The sequence below is a fragment of the Aspergillus welwitschiae genome (assembly GCF_003344945.1).
Source record: "Aspergillus welwitschiae strain CBS 139.54b unplaced genomic scaffold BDQ94scaffold_18, whole genome shotgun sequence".
In the NCBI taxonomy this organism is placed as follows: domain Eukaryota; kingdom Fungi; phylum Ascomycota; class Eurotiomycetes; order Eurotiales; family Aspergillaceae; genus Aspergillus; species Aspergillus welwitschiae.
Genome location: NW_020798712.1, coordinates 656,770 through 673,696, shown reverse-complemented (window position 1 = coordinate 673,696; position 16,927 = coordinate 656,770). Strand labels below are relative to the sequence as shown.

Sequence of the window (16,927 nt, the reverse complement as noted above, 5' to 3'; positions counted from 1 at the left end):
ATAGTATGCGGACTGCAGACACGGTCAGGCACGGGCAAGTCTCCGTCAGTTTGGCGGGCGGAAAAAGTACGGCTGCGGAGATCAGGTCGGCGGGCGGTCAGTCCAGATTGCCGCGGTGACTGTCTCGATAAACAAAGCTTCCTCTTTCCCCTCGCATGCAACTCTTCACGCCTGAGTAGCTTGTCGTCAACACTTCAATTCCAGGAACTCCCCTCACAGCCATCATGTCCGCTACTAAGGATAAGTCCAAGGTTCACAAGCTGTCCTTGAAAGGTACGGACCAATAGTTCGTGAGATATCAACAGAAGCTTATACACAGCAGGATCGGCGAAGCTGGTGGCCGAATTCGTGAGTTTTGCTTTCTTGACTGAGGTATCACCCAGATATACTAATGAATCTAGTTTGAATACTCTATCAACTCGATCCTGTAGGTTTATTGGCGATGCTTACAGGAAATTGCTCATCTGACTCCTTCCAGCTTCCAGAGAGGCGTTTACCCTCCAGAGGATTTCACAACGTGAGTGTCTTACACCTGCCAATGTGGAAGCAAACTAACCAGTTCTCTAAAGTGTCAAGAAATATGGTCTCAATATGCTGGGTTGGTCATCACGATTCTGGTATCCGAGTCCCCTCGTTGACCGATAATAGTTACCGCCGACGACCAGGTCAAAGCCTACATCAAGAAGATTATGTCGCAGTTGAACAAATGGATGACTGGTGGCAAGATCTCTAAGCTTGTCATTGTCATAACGGACAAGGAAACCGGTGAACATGTGGAAAGATGGCAGTTCGATGTACGCAAGTCAATCCTCCTCACGGGATACAGGGCTAATGAGGTATCAGGTGCAAATCTTTGGAAAGCATTCCAAGAGCCAGTCATCCCGCACTTCTGGTGACAAGGAGAACGCTGCTCCTGGGTAAGTCTGACACTATGCATCCCACTCTACACCACTAACCATGTCTTGCTCTACAGGGACAAGGAACCCCAAGCCGCTGCCACCGTTGAGAAAACCGAGAAAGAGATCCAAGACGAAATCCAGGCTATCTTCCGCCAGATCACCGCATCTGTCACATTCCTGCCAGTCCTGGATGGCGACTGCACATTCAACGTCCTGGTGTACGCTGACGCCGACTCCGAGGTCCCCGTGGAATGGGGCGACAGCGACGCCAAAGAAATCAAGAACGCAGAGAAGGTGCAGCTCCGAAGCTTCAGCACCAACAATCACCGCGTAGAGACTCTAGTCAGCTATCGCCTTGCTGATTAGTTCACTTCGACACATCATCAGGTGTTCAAAGGGAGGCGTTACGGAAGAGAGGGCGGGATCTGAATTCGGGAGCATTTCGGGCATCTTTTCATCAAACCTTGTATTCTACATCTATTTTTTTTCATAACTAGCATGATTGCTATCTATCAATGACTAACGAATCTGCATCATTGCAACTGTCCCCACCAAGGCAACTCCTCCATCTTAGGAAACCATTCATTCCCCATCTCCCCTCCATCCCACCTCACCAACTCCTCCACAACAGCCTCCAAGCCCACATTCACAAATACCCCATCCTCCATCCCGGCCCTCCACCCGCGTTTCACCCTCTTCCCCGCCAACTCCTTCTGCACCCCATACCTATCCCTACTCCACAACCCAATCCCACTCTTCTCCTCCCCAGCTAATAAAGAAGCCAACGGCGTCACCTCCTCCGGCGGATTAATCCCAACGACCGTAGACGCAGAATCAGAGAGCCCCAAGGCCGGAAAATGATACTCTACAAACCGCCTCCGTTTAAACTCATGCGTCACAACAGTCACCCGCTTCGGATACACTCCCGTGCGCAGTCTGAACTGGAGCATGGAGAACAGGACATTCTGGTATGAATCCGTAGCGTAGGTTTCAGCGACCACTCGTGTAGGGTTTATCTGTGGAGCGAAACCGAAGTAGTTGTTGTCTTTGGCGAGGTTCTGGCGGTATGTATTAGTGGACAAGGTCCATATAAATCACCAATTCTTGCCATGGGAAGAAGATGTAGACATCGTAGACATAGTTTGGATTGGCGGAACTTACAAGATACGACACCCCCTCCGCAAGATCCGTGCGTCCTTTCTTCGTAGGTCCCCTATAGTTACCCATTCATCAGTAATTAATTCAACCAACACAATACTACCACACACAACATCTATTATAATCATACACCCGCACCCTCAACCCTAGTAATCTAACCAAAGCATACAGGCAAAGTTAATCCAACTAGCGTTAAGCCTCATACATACCCGGAAAACACCAACAAAGCATCTGGGTCATCAACCAAAGCCTGCAATCCGGCCTTGACGTGGTTTGTGAACGTAGGTGTTTCGCCCTTTTGGAAGGGTTCTATAATCCTGTTCTCGTAATTAGCACCAAAGGTTTAATTATGAATTCTTTGATTCCAGATTAAAAGGATCAGCTAGTTGTTCATGGGGATGGCTGCGCACCATTCATCCTCGGATAGACCGTTTGTAGGCCCGCCGGTGTATATGGCGTGGCAGCAGACGATGATCAGGTGGGTGTAGTGGGGTTGTTGTTGCATTACTGGGTTGGAGGAATGTGCTAAGTGGGTAACAATGGTGTTGTGTGGGGGTAAGAAAGGGAGGCTTAATAGGCAGTGTTTCAGAGGAGTGTCGAAGTAGTGTTCACAGCGTAATAAGAGAAATAAGGCGTTGTTGGGGAAAGTTACTGTTGATCACTTTTGATGGTTTAGATAACCACTGACATATTTATGGATTACCTAAGCAGGCTATGTGAGGATAAGAAGTATGATAATATCACTAATTAACTTGTTAAGCTCGAATAGCTACAGGCAGGAAAAATTGGAACATAGGAAATTTGGTCACTGGTTGTTTCGGCGGCAGATAAACCCTTGCCACGGTTGATCAGTATTAATGTACATGCTAGCCTGCTCGTTTTTGAGCAGCCACACCCGAACGCCAGACACAGCATCAACACACTCCCAGAAACGTATAGCCGACAGAGAATGTTTAAGACATGGAATCGTAATCCTCACGCAACACCTTAGATACTCCACATATGGTATGCTCCGAAATGAGATGCGTGACGCTATGAGAAGTCTGCCAACATAAGGAAAGGTTGAGACACTGTTAACTTGACAATGCAACACATGCAGGGCAAATGTACAATGGTAAGGTGATATAATGAGATGCGAGAATGTCAATTACAGAAGTGTATAAATGAATGAGAACCAAGAGGGGTATCAGGAGAAGAGAAAGAGAAGCGTCAGTCCAATGGATCATGACGGAACGTGCATTCGTCGCCTTTGCGGCACTTGCCTTCTCGCCAGTACCGACAGGGAACCAATCCTGCTTTGGGCTAGGAACATGTTAGAATTGAAGTAGAGCAATGCAAGGTGAGAGGTACTTACATGCTTCTTGTTCGGCTCATTTGACCTGCTTCGTTTAGAATTGAACCTTTCATCGTCGTTTCCGTCATATCCGCCGGTTTCACGTATGCGCTTCCGCTCCGGATCCTCGTAGTGGCCTGGCGGCGGATGTCCATTGGCCGCAGCCGATTGGTTTTGACCAGTTAACTGAGAAATAATGGCGGCCAGATTAGGAGCGATGCTAGGTTGCGATGGCTGGGCCTGCGGTACAATGGGTGCAGGTTGCATCTGCTTTTGAGCATTGAAGATCGACAAAAGTCCCTGGAAATCTACACCCTGAGCACCTGGAGGCTGAGAAGCCGGTGGGAACTGGGGCAGTTGCAGTAGTGGTGCCTGCGGAGGCGGGGGCGGTTGCTGCTGCTGCTGCTGGCGGAACATGCTGAAGGTTCGCTCAAGGTCAGACATAGGTGCTTGGGCGACTTGGGGTTGAGGTAGTGGTGGAGTGGATTGTTGCTGAGGCGCGCTTTGTATGATCTTGAGCAAATTCGAAATATCGAATGGCGCGTTCGGTGCGCTCTGGGGAGCTGGCGCTGGCTGAGGGTTGACCATCGCGAAGTATCGATCTTGCCGTGCCTAGTACGGTTGTCAGAAGACGTTGTATTCAAATACGAATGGAACATACCTTAACATGGTCCGGTAGTTCCCCAAATGACACAACTTCAGGTGCGGTGTCTTCCGCATCCGCTGGGGGAGGTTCCTTTGGTGTTGACGGTACGTCTGCCGGCGAGGTGTAGAAGACCATGAGCGTTGTGGCCTCCCGATGCTCCTGAGCATTCTTTTCAGGACTAGTCGGCTCTGCAGTGCCGCCGCGCTTGATGTAGTTTCGCGAGCGATCGTCGGGTGCGATGTCGCCGTTGTCGATTTCTGACTCCATTAGTATCAAAGCACAAGAATAACAACATTGACAGAAATAAAACGACCTACCTGAAGGCTCATAATAGTCGGACAATTGCTCCTCACGGATGCCACCGTCATCTTCCTCCTCAAGTTCGTCGAGGTCTCGGTGAAGTTTGAGCACACTGCCTTCACCCTTGACATCTCCCAGGTGATCGCCAGGGCCAAGTTCTTCTTCGGGATCATGTGTAAATAGACGAACTTCGGTTAGGGACGCATCAGGCTTCCATGTAACACGCAACTTCCGGCGCGCCTCCTTACGCAACCTCTTCTTCCGTTCTTCTTCGGTCTCAGGGGGTCTATCCTCCGCAGGCTGTGCAGGAGCAGGATCCTTTTGCTTGTTCAAATCTGCCATCAAATCCCCAAAAGAGAAAGTAGGTCTTGGGGGCGGGGGTTGGGATTCTTTCTTTTCCGCAGGATTACTGCTCATTATGTTAGCCATCAAACCAGCGGAAAGATAACGAGATGCCACGCACCTTGCTTTCGCTGCGGCCGCCGCGGCCGCCGCTCGTTCTGCGTTCGATGTTCCAGGTCTTTTAGAGGCCGAGCTCAAACTACCAAAGAGGCTGGTAGGCTTCGGTGCAATAATGTTGGCCTTGGGGCGGGCTGCATTGGCTGCAGCTGGTTTGTTATCTTGTCCTACCTCCTGCGGCCGTTTGCTGACACCAGAAACCACAGTGCTGTTTGGTTTTGCTGCCGGTTTGGGGTTTGCAGTGACAACCATTCGCTTAGTTGCTGGCTGCCCATTCCCTTCACCTTCTCGAGGCCTCTTGGATCCAGTAGCCTCACCACCACGTCCATCTGGGACAGACCCGTCAGACACTGAAGTTTTAGGTGAACCGTCCTTTGACGCGGATTTTCCCGCCTCTAGTTTACGTTTCGTCGAGGCAGCGGCATTGTCCATGATCTTTTGAGCCAGCTCTTTCACTGTCGGTCCGCCCTTCTTGACGAATCTAGGCAGCAACTTGGCAACGTTCGTTTTCTGAAGAACATCTTCATCCATTGTCACGAATCGGGAAAGCAACTACAGTGAAGGTCAGTCTTGATTCAATAAGAGGTTCCAGAGCCGCTTTGTAGTTTACCTTGAGTATATTCACCGTCAAAGTACCATCAATGTCAGAAGCCTGGTGGCGATCCAGCAAAAATGAATACAGGGCAGCTACAGCCATTGGATGCTCACCCAACCTGGAAACACATACGTCAGCGACCGGCACAATCTAGCAGATGAACATGAGAATAGCAATAAGCAGATGCAAGGCATCCGGAGGCTAGCAAAGTTCAGGCTCCGAAGGGTGACACCACAACGGAACACACTTGGGCACCTGTACAATGACGGCAGGAGATAGCTCGTCTGAACGAGGATGAGCATTCTATCCTCCTTTGTCTCGTGCTTGAGGACACACAGCTAGGTATGTTTAGTCCTCTGATGGAGAGCATATATGCACCCTTACTTATAAGCACATTTTTATATGCCAAAGCCCACACTAGGTAGATTACATGGGAGAGGCTCTCAATTCGTTTCAGACTTCTATGGCCACGAGGACATGCCAGATGCGGGAAGGAAAGGGAAGACGGTAGAGAAAGGACATACTTCTCGACAATGACTGGGTGACCTTGCTCCTGGGTGGTGCTGATGACGACGTCCATAAGGCGCCGCTGAAGGACCACATTCTTCTTTAGTTGCGCTGCTTTGTCATTATCACCCTTGTTTTCTGCCACCTTCATGGCTTGGCTGCTTTCTTTCCACGCATCTCTTACGGCTTTGACAACATCTTTGAACGCAACCAGTGCACTCTTGACCTTGTCAACATTGGGGTGCCTATTACGTGGAGACCACACAGCTTTGAGCGCGTCATACCGCGCAGCAGCCTCGGGTTCGCTAGGACGAGTGGGTGGTAGTGGAGATACCTCTTCAGGCTCCTGGATCTCAAGATCCGACTCATCAGAGCTATCTGATTCAGAACTAGAAGAGGCCGACTGTCCATCCAGCTTCTTGCTCCCCCCTTTCATTGTGGGCTTTTTGGGCTGCGACTGTTTCTTCACACTGGGTTGTTTCTTAGGTTTTGCTGCTTTAACTGGTGCAACGGGGGTGACTGTGTCTTGACCTGTTCCGGTGAGTGAATGTGACACGACTATGGGGTAGAGTGAATCATACCATTCAAGGGCACGATGAACTCATATTGCGTGGTTGGGGCAATTGGTTGGTTCCGTGCAATGGGCTGATGCTGAGGCTGGGGTTTATGCTGTGGCTGTGGCTGTGGTTGTCCCTGACCTTGACCTTGGCCCAAAATTGGTGGAACTTGCAAGTCATCCCGGAAGAAAGTGTACAACCTATGAACAGTCAGACCGCATGCGATTACCAAAAGGATCAACCCGGTTATTGGGACATACTTTGGATCTTCAGGACGCTCGAAGTCCGCAGGGTTCATGTACATCAAATTATTATGAAGGGATGCTTGCTGGCTAGCGGCTTGTTGCGGCGAGTTCAAGAATTGTGGATTGATGGTCTGCTCAGAGACAGTTGGAGTGGACTGTCCGTACCCAGCAGCGAAATTAATCGGAATATGCTACTGAGAGTCAGCTATGAATGCAAACGAATGGCTCAACGAATCATACAGTGGTCCCCTCCGGATAGCCCGCAGGAAGTGTGTACTGAGGGACTTGGTGCTGATGGGAGTCCGATCGATATTGTGTTGGCTGGGCCTGCGCTTGAGTGGGCCGAGGAGAGTGAGACTGAGGAAAGACATCTGGTACCGAGAGATTCTGAGGAGGATAGTAGCCACGGGGGAAGGTGTATGACTGGAAGTGTGAGTTGTCGGACGAGGGGAGTGGCTGTGAATCAAACGCAGGTTGCGCATGAGGAAATTGCGCCTGACGATATTGCTGGTTCATGGAATATGTCTGCGGTGCGGGATGTATTATTTGTTGCGATTGCAAAGGGTTCGTTCGCCACGATTGGGGAGTTGCCGACGTATAGATGCCACGGTTCTGTTCCTGGGGCGTGGGCAGAGGACTCCGGGATTGAGGAGTCTGACTGAACATTGGGTGATCCCAGCTGATTCCCATTGGCGTCGCATGTTGCTGTTGCGGCGGTGCCGGCTGGATCTGTTGAAGCTGTGGCGGCTGGGATGGGTGCGAATGTTGATGTGGGGGGTCGGGGTTTGTATACAAAGGCTCAAAGCTGTTCCAGTATTCGGGCGGCAACGAGCCGGGGTCTACTGGTGCACGGTGCAGACCGGGCATGATATTCTGCGGCGGCGACTGCTCCATGCTCCCGTTCATCCCCCGCTTTCTAGAAACCCACGGACCCTCGATCTTGAAAGGATATGTAGGTCGAGAAGTATATAATTGTCGTGGGTAGCGCGGGTGGAGTCAAGGTACTAAGGCAGTAAAGCGGGTGCACGGCCAAATGTAGTATAAGTCACATGCATCCACGTGCCGGGGGTGTGTGTGTGTGGGAGGGACCAGGCTCGATTGGGACAAGAGCCAATGCCGCTCTGGATTTGGTCGGAGTTTGGGCGTGATTCCCCTGGTGGGGAGGGCTCGCCGACTCGCGCGTTGATTGGCTTACCCGTCACGCGTAACGGCGGCGCAGTAAACCTTCCCAATGGAGCCGGATATTAGGTCAAGAGCTCTCTGGGCGAATCAACCGTCCCGACCGTGTTTGTCAGCCTAAGGGATCGCTGATACGTCGATAGTGGACCAAGACGTAGAATAGTAGTCAAAGATAGTAGTAGTAGTGTAGGTGTAGTAGTAGTAGTACTCCGTAGTGCAAGTAGGTAGGTAAGTAGTAGTTTCCGGGCAGCAGAGCTGATGAGTTGCCGAAAGGAAGGTGGCAAATGGTCGGCGCCCGCTGCTCCTCCCGCTTTCCAGTTCCGTGAAATTGTCTCCTATTCGGAGGCAGCGGAGGGGGGAAGGGAACCACACCTGAGCTCTCGGAGTAAGTCAGAGGGAAGCAATGGCACCAGACTTTTCGGCTTTGCTGTGCCTGATATCCTTAAGGTCACGTCACGTTGCGCGCGCGGTATCCCAGTGTGCAGCCTCTCTCCTTCCTCTTTCTTTTTTAGGCAGATTAGAACAAGGTTGTCCACGCTGCAGAAGCTGGATCAACTCTTTCGAATACACCGGCCAAGTACTCCGTATAATAGACGTAAGATAATCTTGGACTTCCTGAAGAGCCTGCTCTCCTTCTTCTGTTTCTGTCCTTTCCGGCTTTCCCAAGCAATCCTTTTTAACAAATAAAAGCCTTGTGTTTGTATCCTTGTCCTTGTTCACTCTTCTCTCCTGCCAGCTTCACTTTCTCCCGTCTTCTTTCTTTTTGGCAAAAGGCAGCTGAGGCAAAATCACTCGTACTGCCTGTCCTGGGTGGACCTTTTCTTCTTATTCTGTCTTAAAAGATGATAAGAAAAGGTGTTATACAAAGAACCACTCGGGACTGCAGCTTAGCAGCATAGTCATTTGCTTTACGAGGAAGGGTGGAAGGGATAGGGATGGGGGGAGAGGGAGGGTGGTTGGTAGTGCTGGTTGTCGTGAGACTGAAAAAGCCGGGCGGCGCTCGGTTGGGCCACGCCTCAACTGAGCTACGCCTCTTCCGACCTAGCGCCAGACACATGATCGCGGTGCTTGGATTGGCTGGGCGGGAGCTTATGTCATCCCCTCATCAATTGCGGGAGCTTCTCAGGATGCCAGGTGGAGAGTGTGTAGTTACAGACTGATGAGTGGGTAATTCCTCTCTATCATATTATCTATCGCCAGCGGAGTTCAGAGCCCGTCTTTCTTCACCATTGCTGCTTTTCTCCCCCGGAATTCACTATTGCGTCGCTTGATCTCTCTGCCACGGTCCCCTCACCACATGTCATGAATCTTGGCCATTCCAGGTAATCGTGATAACCATCCGGGGTGAAGCAAGTCCAGCTTAAATCGAACTACTATGGCCTCGCAACCAACGTCTTTGAGGGACCGTCAGGTCGGTAGGTTTCTGCTGTCCGTATCGGATTCGTGTAGATATTCACAGCTTTCTAACTCGATCACAGCCTCCATCCACAAGATTCTCAACTTGAATCATGAACCGCAACCCGCGGAAGACGCCCACCACGATGCGTCCGCGCAGGGCCTCATTTCTACCCCGGTACTGAACGAGGATGGCGATCCTATCTGGAAGGTCCTGGTGTTTGATAATATGGGAAGAGATGTCATCAGCAGCGTGCTGCGTGTCAATGACCTCAGAGCTTGGGGAGTCACAATCCATCTGTACGGACCCTGGTCCAGGCCCCCTAAATCGATCGCTGTGCGTGCGTGACGTAGCTAATGACCTCCGCCAGAAACATCAATTCCACACGATACCCGATTCCCGACGTCCCTGTTGTATACCTTGTCGAACCTACGCCTTCCAACGTCGAAGCGATCACAAATGACCTTTCTCGCGGTCTTTACTCTCCCGCCTACGTCAACTTCCTCTCCTCCGTACCCAGACCCCTCCTCGAAGACTTTGCGTCTCAGATAGCAACAACCGGCACCGCAGAGCATGTCGCACAAGTTTACGACCAGTACTTGAATTTTATTGTGGCCGAACCGGACCTTTTCAGCTTGGGGCTAGGAAACGATGCATACTGGAAGATTAACAGTGCGCAAACCAGCGACGATGATCTGGACGCCATTGTGGATAGGATTGTAAGCGGGTTGTTTAGCGTCAGCGTCACAATGGGTAGGTCAGCCGATATGGTCCTTGTACTTTTAACTGACGAGTTGAATACAACAGGTGCTATCCCGATTATTCGGTGCCCTAAGGGCGGCGCGGCAGAATTAATAGCAACCAAGCTGGACCGCAAGCTACGCGATCACATCCTTAACTCGAAAGACAATCTGTTTTCAAACAAGAAGAACACTCCGGGAGTTCCCTCATCGCGACCTGTTTTGATCATCGTCGATCGCAACGTGGATTTGGTGCCCATGCTTTCCCACTCGTGGACATACCAGTCTCTGGTTCAGGACGTTCTACAGATGCGCCTCAATCGGATTACCGTTGAGTCAACTGATGAAGCAAACCCAGCCAAGGGCGTCACAAAGAGAGCATACGACTTAAATAGCAATGACTTTTTCTGGAAGCGCAATGCCGGCGCGCCATTCCCTCAGGTTGCGGAAGACATCGATGCGGAGCTTACACGTTACAAGGAGGACGCCACTGAGATCACAAAGAAGACCGGTGCTTCCTCAATTGAAGATCTCCAGAACGACACCAGCGCCTCTGCACAGCACCTCAAGGCTGCCATCACCCTCCTTCCCGAACTACGGGAACGCAAGGCGATTCTTGACATGCACATGAACATTGCGACCGCCCTGCTCAAGGGAATCAAAGACCGTCAGCTGGATAACTTCTTTGAACTGGAAGAAAATATCACCAAGCAAACAAAGGCCCAGATCATGGAACTCATCAACGACTCCAGTAAAGGCAACGAACCCCTGGACAAGCTCCGTCTTTTCATCATCTGGTTCCTGAGCACTGAAACAGAGGTTTCCCGCTCTGAGATGACACAATTCGAAGAGGCTCTCACTCGCATCGGCGTCACGGACGTGACCCCCATCGCCTATGTCAGACAGGTCCGAGAAATAACCCGCATGACCATGATGACTACCGCAACAGGCGCTCCCCAACAACAGTCCTCTAATCTCTTCCGCGGGTTCTCCTCTCTCTCTAACCAACTGACTGACCGCATCACCTCCGGAGCCCTCGGCGCCAACTTCGATTCCCTCATTTCCGGCGTCAAGAATTTTCTCCCTGCCAACAAGGACCTGACCCTGACCAAGATCACCGAATCCATCATGGACCCAACCTCCGCATCCAGCTCCGCTATCGCCAAGACAGAAAGCTATCTCTACTTCGACCCCCGCAGCGCCAACGCCCGAGGCGCCATGCCTCCGGCCTCGGCTTCGCGCAACGCCCAAGGGCAGAGCCTGAACAGCTCCGGGCCCGGCATGAGTGCCACCTTCGGCCAACGCCGACAGGCCTTCAACGAAGCGATCGTCTTCACCGTCGGTGGAGGCAGCATGGACGAATACGGCAATTTGCAAGACTGGGTAAGCCGGACAAGCGGACAACCAGGCGCTGACGGTGCCGGGGCCGCCAACCGTGGGGTGCACGGGGCGCCGAAACGGAGGGTTGTCTATGGTAGTACGGATTTGATGAACGCCAGAGACTTCCTTACAGAATCATTGGCAAAATTGGGCAGGGAGGGTTGAGCATATTTTGATGCAGCCGGGCGGTATTGTGAGAGCGGTCGCAAATAGAATTTGCCTTCGACGTATAGTACTTAGTATAGCTAATTGATACGCTTATGGAGATGATCACTACCTACGTCGAAACCCACCTGAAACAATACATAGCATAAGCAAGGTCCATTAAATGCCAGTCAATCGACCACAAAAGAACTATTATCATGCCAATAGACACGGTGATAAGCATTAAACAAACGAAATAGAAGTAGCTGGCGCGCGGAGCATTGCAATAATCTTAAAAGACAGTCACAAAAGAAAACCATGATTGAAATGAGCAGTCCCAAGATATAATTGACCACAACCATACGAGATCCCCCTAACCTTAATAATCATGAACCATCCCTCCGAATCGCACCACCGGAGCACGATCTACAGTTCAGTTCGAAGTTCAAACCATATCCTTTTCCCTCTTGAAGCTCTGCACTGAGATCTCATGTTCGACAGTAATGCCAATTTCTTCAGTGTTAGTCTGCTGCTTGCACTGCTTAGAGGAACCATTGTCCGCGTAGCAGGTTGAGACTGGATTCACAGTTGGCGTTGAGGAAGAGGTAGTAGTAGTACTGGTAGTGTTTCTACTATCCCAAACAGGGAAGGAGAGCACGTTCCAAAGATTGCGGCCTGACGAGCCAGATCCGGTGCCAGAGCCAGCGCCAGCGCCAGAGGAGACTTTGGTCAAGGCGACACCAGCCCAGATGGAGGAGAGGGGAAGGGAGATGGTGACTAGGGTGGCCACGTTGGAGGATAGGGCCGGGACGGCGGCGATGTAGTGGATGATTGAGAAGGTGGCTATGGACGAGGTTCAGTTAGATATGTGAGGATAAGAGAGGGAGGGAGGGAGTTGCACACCTGGAATGACCAGAGTCTGACAACCCATAATGAAGATGACCTTCATTGGGCCAAAGTCTCGCACACCGAGTCTGCGGCGCTGACGAATGGCAAATCCGAGCTTGGCAACGAAGATGGCGCAGAAGAAGCAGATGCTGATTGTGGCGGTGATGTTCTCTGCACTTTGAAGCCAGATGAGAGGAATGCTGCTTTCGGCTGCCATGATTGCAATGGCGTTCTCGCCCATCATGGCCATACGGAATCCGACTGGGATCAGTGCAACCACGATGGACAGTGAGAGGAGAATCTGTCGGTATACACGACCGAGGTTCGCGCAGATGACCTGAACCTGCAGGACGAGCGAGGCCTCGATGCATATCACGAGGATGGTGTAGAATACCACTGCGATGACGGAGTTGGCGTATGCGGAGGTTGGCACTCGAGAGAAGTCTCCTGAGAAGTAGGCATACACTCGCACGAAGTCGGTAGTGAAATACAAGATCTGGCAAAAGAGACGGCCGACGTTGGAGAGCAGTGCAGCGCAATTGAGGATGAAGACGCTGGAGCTGCGCTTCTCGGGTCTGGTCAGGAGCAGGAGGATGACGAAGAGCACGATGGAAGCTCCGAGCTGGGCGCCATAGTTGGTGCAGATCTGAATACAGTACTGCAAGAATGTGTCAATTTCCTGCACGTTCACCTCGAAGGGGGTTCCATCGCCAGTATGGAAGGTGACGTTTTGGGCAAATGGATCAGTTGAGGCCATTGTGGCTGTCAGAGTGTAGCAGTAGTATGGTTGATATGGTCTGCAACGTTGAAGTCAAGTATCTTGAGTTGCTAAGTTGGACAGGTTATCCGACAGGAGAAGCTGGGAGGTTGAGAAGTTGGCTTGGATAGGCCATTGAAATGGATATGACAAGTGTTCGAGCAGTACGCGGCCTTGCTTTTTAACTTAGAAGCCATGGCTGTACATTCATCGTGCCAAGTCAGACGTGTGATGCTGTATATTGTCTTGCAACACCGAAACAGACAATATGAAGGATGGAGCTGATTTGGGGGCAACAATACTATGATGGAATAAAGTGGATACCAACCCTTAACAATGACAATCTTCACCGCATTGAGCAATAAGCTCCAGGAGGTGTTTGTGAAGATGTTTAATGTAAGACAAACAATATCAAGGCCCATGCAAAGAACAATGGCAAGCAAAAAGGGGGGCCCCTAATGGAAGACTAAAGCCTTCGGTCAACACTAGACACAGCTCAGACGTGTACTGTTTTTCTTACCTCTGGTAATATAATCATCCATAAGGATTGTCAGGTCTGTTGGACTTGGCCAGTATGTATCTGTCTATGTATCATTGGCTGTGTAGTTCATCCCAATCAGGAGCTGGGAATGAGTAGCCGCCGCTCCAACAGTGCATGTGCTGAACAGTGCAAGATTTCCTGGAGCAATCGGTCTTTAGTCCTCTTGTTGAGCTGCTTATGTGTTATTCCACACGAGATTAGTCCGGGCTGAAACAGCCTGACCCAGAGCTAGATGATTGGTTATTTGTAGCTCCTGCGAAGTTGTAGGATGTTTGGGGAATCCCCATCAAGCTATTGATAGTTGCATTATCATCAAGAATCTTGCTGGTTTTGTGCCAGCAACTATGTATGCTTACATTGAAGTCACTTAGATTCAAGTAGCTGAGAGGTTCCAAACTCGCGTTGACTCCAGGTCCCTAGCTAACACCAGTATAGTATTAGCGGGGAGGGAAATGGAATGCCACGCTATAGGGGCCGAGTCAGTAGGGAAGCAAAACCGACTCTGTAGCAGCAGGCCAAACTTCTGACCATAGCCGGGTTCATACGCATGACCTGAGATACTAATGGGAAAACTCTGGTCGAAATTGAGTGGTTCATTGTATTGATGTGATGCCACCCGCAATTTAGCTTAGTACTTACTCTATCCTTTTTATATCTTCCACTCCCAACAGCAGTACCAAACTCCCCGCTAGACTAATCTCCATCCATTGACTCTGTACACGCTTCAGTCATTAGTATACTTTAAGATGTATGTTTCCGCAAGGATAGACATATTCAAGAATGAATGGCAAGGTGATGTTATAGATCAAGATGTCAGCGGGAGAAAGTTGCGGGGAACTGCCGCGGCGGTGGAGCGAGGCTGCGAGGCACCAAGAATGCCCAGGGAGTCTAGCTCCAACTCCAACTCCAACTCCGCCATCCCACTTCTCCCACCATGCGCCTTCGCCTCCTCCGCCATGGCTGCTGTGCCGCAAAGGACGCTTAACTGGCTGTACAGTGTCCTGATCAGGGTAGCTAAAAACCAAACACAGACTCCTAGAATAGGACCACTGACAGAAATAGGACCACTACGATCCCCGACAAACCTACCAGGACCCCAACCGCACCTACTATGATGTAGCTAATGTGCTCGGTCAATACCCTTCGCTGGGCCCCAGGACTGAAGTCTATAGTATGCCACCTTGCTGCGACCTTACTGCGATCTTACTGACCGATTCTTTTCTTCAAACTTCTAGCATACGAGAACGGTTTCTCCGCCCTCCTCCTCCAACTGACCGGCACGTTGCCCGTGACGTTTCGCGGCACTGTTTACAAGTTTCCCATCACACTATGGATCCCAAATACATACCCCAGAGAACCGCCATTGGTTTATGTAACACCGACGCAAGACATGGCCGTTCGTGTGGGCCAGCATGTCACTTTGGAAGGGAGGGTGTACCATCACTACCTGGCACACTGGGCTGAAGCGTGGGAGGTTAGTCAATGTGACTCGCAATGCGCATCTCGTTATCGCTGACACCTAAGCTTAGCGATCATCTCTTATTGATTTCCTGATGATACTTCGTGAGGTTTTCGCCAAGGAGCCGCCGGTGAGATATAAACAGCAACAGCCTGTACAGCCGCGACCGCCTCCGCCAGCGCAGGTACAGGCGCAAGCACCTCCTCTACCTCCTCTGCCTCCGGAGCTTGATACCTCAATTAATCGGCCCTCTCCTACCCATAGCGCTCCGAATGCTTCTCCGCAAGTACCTGCTCAGGTGCCACCACCGCCGCCTCCAAAACCCGGGCAGACACCTGAGCCACAACCACAGGGCACTCCGTCATCAGGGCGATACTCGTCTCCCCCTCCGCTGCCTCCACTGCCACCAAAGGAGCATGATTCCAGGAGAATATCGATGCAACCACAGACAGGCATTGGCAACCCTATGAACAGGCCCCAGTACCTACCGGATCGCAGTCAAGTTCCTGTAGTGGCATCAGGACAGTATCAGTTGCCCCAACAACCGCAGCACGTCTCTCAGTCGACACCGGCATACCAGACTGGCCCAGCGCAGTTTCAATCACCGAACGGTGTCCCTGTTACTCGCTCAGATGACCCCAGTCGTGGGCTTCCGCAACGGAACTCTTACCACCCCGTACAACAAGCCCCTCCTGCGGCCTACCAGAGACCTCCGCCACAGCAGGTTCCACCGCAAGGTTCACCCCATGTTGGACTTCAGCAAGCACAGCAACCAGCTCCACGTCCCAAGTCAGAGACGCAAGATCTTCTTACCTCTCCGTTTGAGCTCGAGCTCCCCTCGTTCGCACCCACCGGCCCGGCGCCCCCAATTCCACCCAACCCCGAGAAGGACGCCCTACTACGGGCCGTCTCTAAGACTCTAGCTGAAACACTGCAAGCAAATGTCGCACAGTCCGAGACTGCTGCTCAATCTTTGATTTCTCAATCCCACTCGCTGCATGCGGCAATTGCGACGCTTCAAGGCGAAGTATCGTCGCTCAACACGCTCAACGCGACTCTTCAATCGAACACCACGACTCTGCAGCAATCTCTCATGCGCGCCGACGGCGTCATCGCCGATGCGCAAAGCCGTATATCATCCTCGGCCCCGTCATCCAGCACTGATCCCGTTACTTCGGGTCTCCCACCAATCGACGAAGTTCTCGTTGCCCCAACCGTGGTCGGTAAACAATTGTACGACTTGGTTGCTGAGGAACGCGGTATTCAGCAGGCAATCTACGCCCTCCAAGCTGCGCTGGTTAAGGGTGTCATTGGGGTTGAAACCTGGTCACGTCACACGCGTGGACTTGCGCGAGAAGCGTTCTTGAAACGGGCATTGATACGGAAGATCGGGAAAGGCATGGGATTGGAAGTGCATTGATGATACGATGATGCAATCACTACTTTTTGGTTTGCGTGACCTATGTTGACGGATCTGTAGATAGATACCCATAAGGTCGATACAGGTTGGCCAGACAATGTACATAGCTTGGTGCGTCCGTAGTGGAGGTCTTTTTTAAATGGATTAACAATGTGCAAGAAGCAATCATTCGCACAGTTCTCAACGATTAGCAACAGACAATGCAAGATAAGCCACTAGAAGATAAAGAGATCATAAACGCAATGACCAATGTTTTCTTTCCTGGAACCTTACTTCGACACACAATTACCACTATCCCAGTAAGTATTACCCGCAACTATCATC

At 51.1% G+C, this 16,927-nt stretch overlaps 7 protein-coding genes across 7 annotated transcripts; 4 read left to right on the top strand and 3 right to left on the bottom strand.

The window, feature by feature from the left end:
- Positions 1-161: 161 nt before the first annotated feature.
- BDQ94DRAFT_41331 (spindle checkpoint protein MAD2) lies at positions 162-1,568 on the top strand. The gene is made up of 8 exons (XM_026775705.1): positions 162-273; positions 323-348; positions 402-427; positions 479-517; positions 570-598; positions 649-794; positions 844-917; positions 974-1,568. The coding sequence occupies exons 1-8, from the start codon at positions 225-227 to the stop codon at positions 1,263-1,265; spliced, it is 681 nt and encodes a 226-aa protein (XP_026625848.1). The 5' UTR covers positions 162-224; the 3' UTR covers positions 1,266-1,568.
- Positions 1,433-2,562, bottom strand: BDQ94DRAFT_171025 (DUF218 domain protein; the record flags this gene model as incomplete). The annotated part of the gene is made up of 4 exons (XM_026771627.1): positions 1,433-1,957; positions 2,061-2,112; positions 2,267-2,374; positions 2,468-2,562. The coding sequence occupies 4 exons, from the start codon at positions 2,560-2,562 to the stop codon at positions 1,433-1,435; spliced, it is 780 nt and encodes a 259-aa protein (XP_026625847.1).
- A 627-nt stretch (positions 2,563-3,189) lies between these two features.
- BDQ94DRAFT_179218 (uncharacterized protein) lies at positions 3,190-7,610 on the bottom strand. Its single transcript, XM_026773314.1, has 10 exons — positions 6,940-7,610; positions 6,715-6,890; positions 6,479-6,654; positions 5,915-6,428; positions 5,406-5,508; positions 4,800-5,347; positions 4,354-4,745; positions 4,052-4,293; positions 3,412-4,002; positions 3,190-3,359 (listed from the first exon to the last, which is right to left on the bottom strand). The coding sequence occupies exons 1-10, from the start codon at positions 7,603-7,605 to the stop codon at positions 3,267-3,269; spliced, it is 3,501 nt and encodes a 1,166-aa protein (XP_026625846.1). The 5' UTR covers positions 7,606-7,610; the 3' UTR covers positions 3,190-3,266.
- A 326-nt stretch (positions 7,611-7,936) lies between these two features.
- Positions 7,937-8,837, top strand: BDQ94DRAFT_145095 (uncharacterized protein). Its single transcript, XM_026766574.1, has one exon. It carries the CDS (start codon positions 8,137-8,139, stop codon positions 8,563-8,565), a length of 429 nt encoding a protein of 142 aa, XP_026625845.1. The 5' UTR covers positions 7,937-8,136; the 3' UTR covers positions 8,566-8,837.
- Positions 8,838-9,043: 206 nt separating this feature from the next.
- sly1 (syntaxin-binding protein) lies at positions 9,044-11,704 on the top strand. Its single transcript, XM_026766573.1, has 4 exons — positions 9,044-9,293; positions 9,357-9,573; positions 9,645-10,027; positions 10,082-11,704. Exons 1-4 carry the CDS (start codon positions 9,254-9,256, stop codon positions 11,557-11,559), a joined length of 2,118 nt encoding a protein of 705 aa, XP_026625844.1. The 5' UTR covers positions 9,044-9,253; the 3' UTR covers positions 11,560-11,704.
- A 279-nt stretch (positions 11,705-11,983) lies between these two features.
- On the bottom strand, positions 11,984-13,183 carry preB (alpha-factor pheromone receptor STE2; the record flags this gene model as incomplete). The annotated part of the gene is made up of 2 exons (XM_026771626.1): positions 11,984-12,381; positions 12,442-13,183. The coding sequence occupies 2 exons, from the start codon at positions 13,181-13,183 to the stop codon at positions 11,984-11,986; spliced, it is 1,140 nt and encodes a 379-aa protein (XP_026625843.1).
- Positions 13,184-14,599: 1,416 nt separating this feature from the next.
- BDQ94DRAFT_171021 (putative endosomal sorting complex protein TSG101) lies at positions 14,600-16,603 on the top strand (the record flags this gene model as incomplete). The annotated part of the gene is made up of 4 exons (XM_026771625.1): positions 14,600-14,734; positions 14,787-14,895; positions 14,960-15,198; positions 15,254-16,603. The coding sequence occupies 4 exons, from the start codon at positions 14,600-14,602 to the stop codon at positions 16,601-16,603; spliced, it is 1,833 nt and encodes a 610-aa protein (XP_026625842.1).
- Between the last annotated feature and the right edge of the window lie 324 nt (positions 16,604-16,927).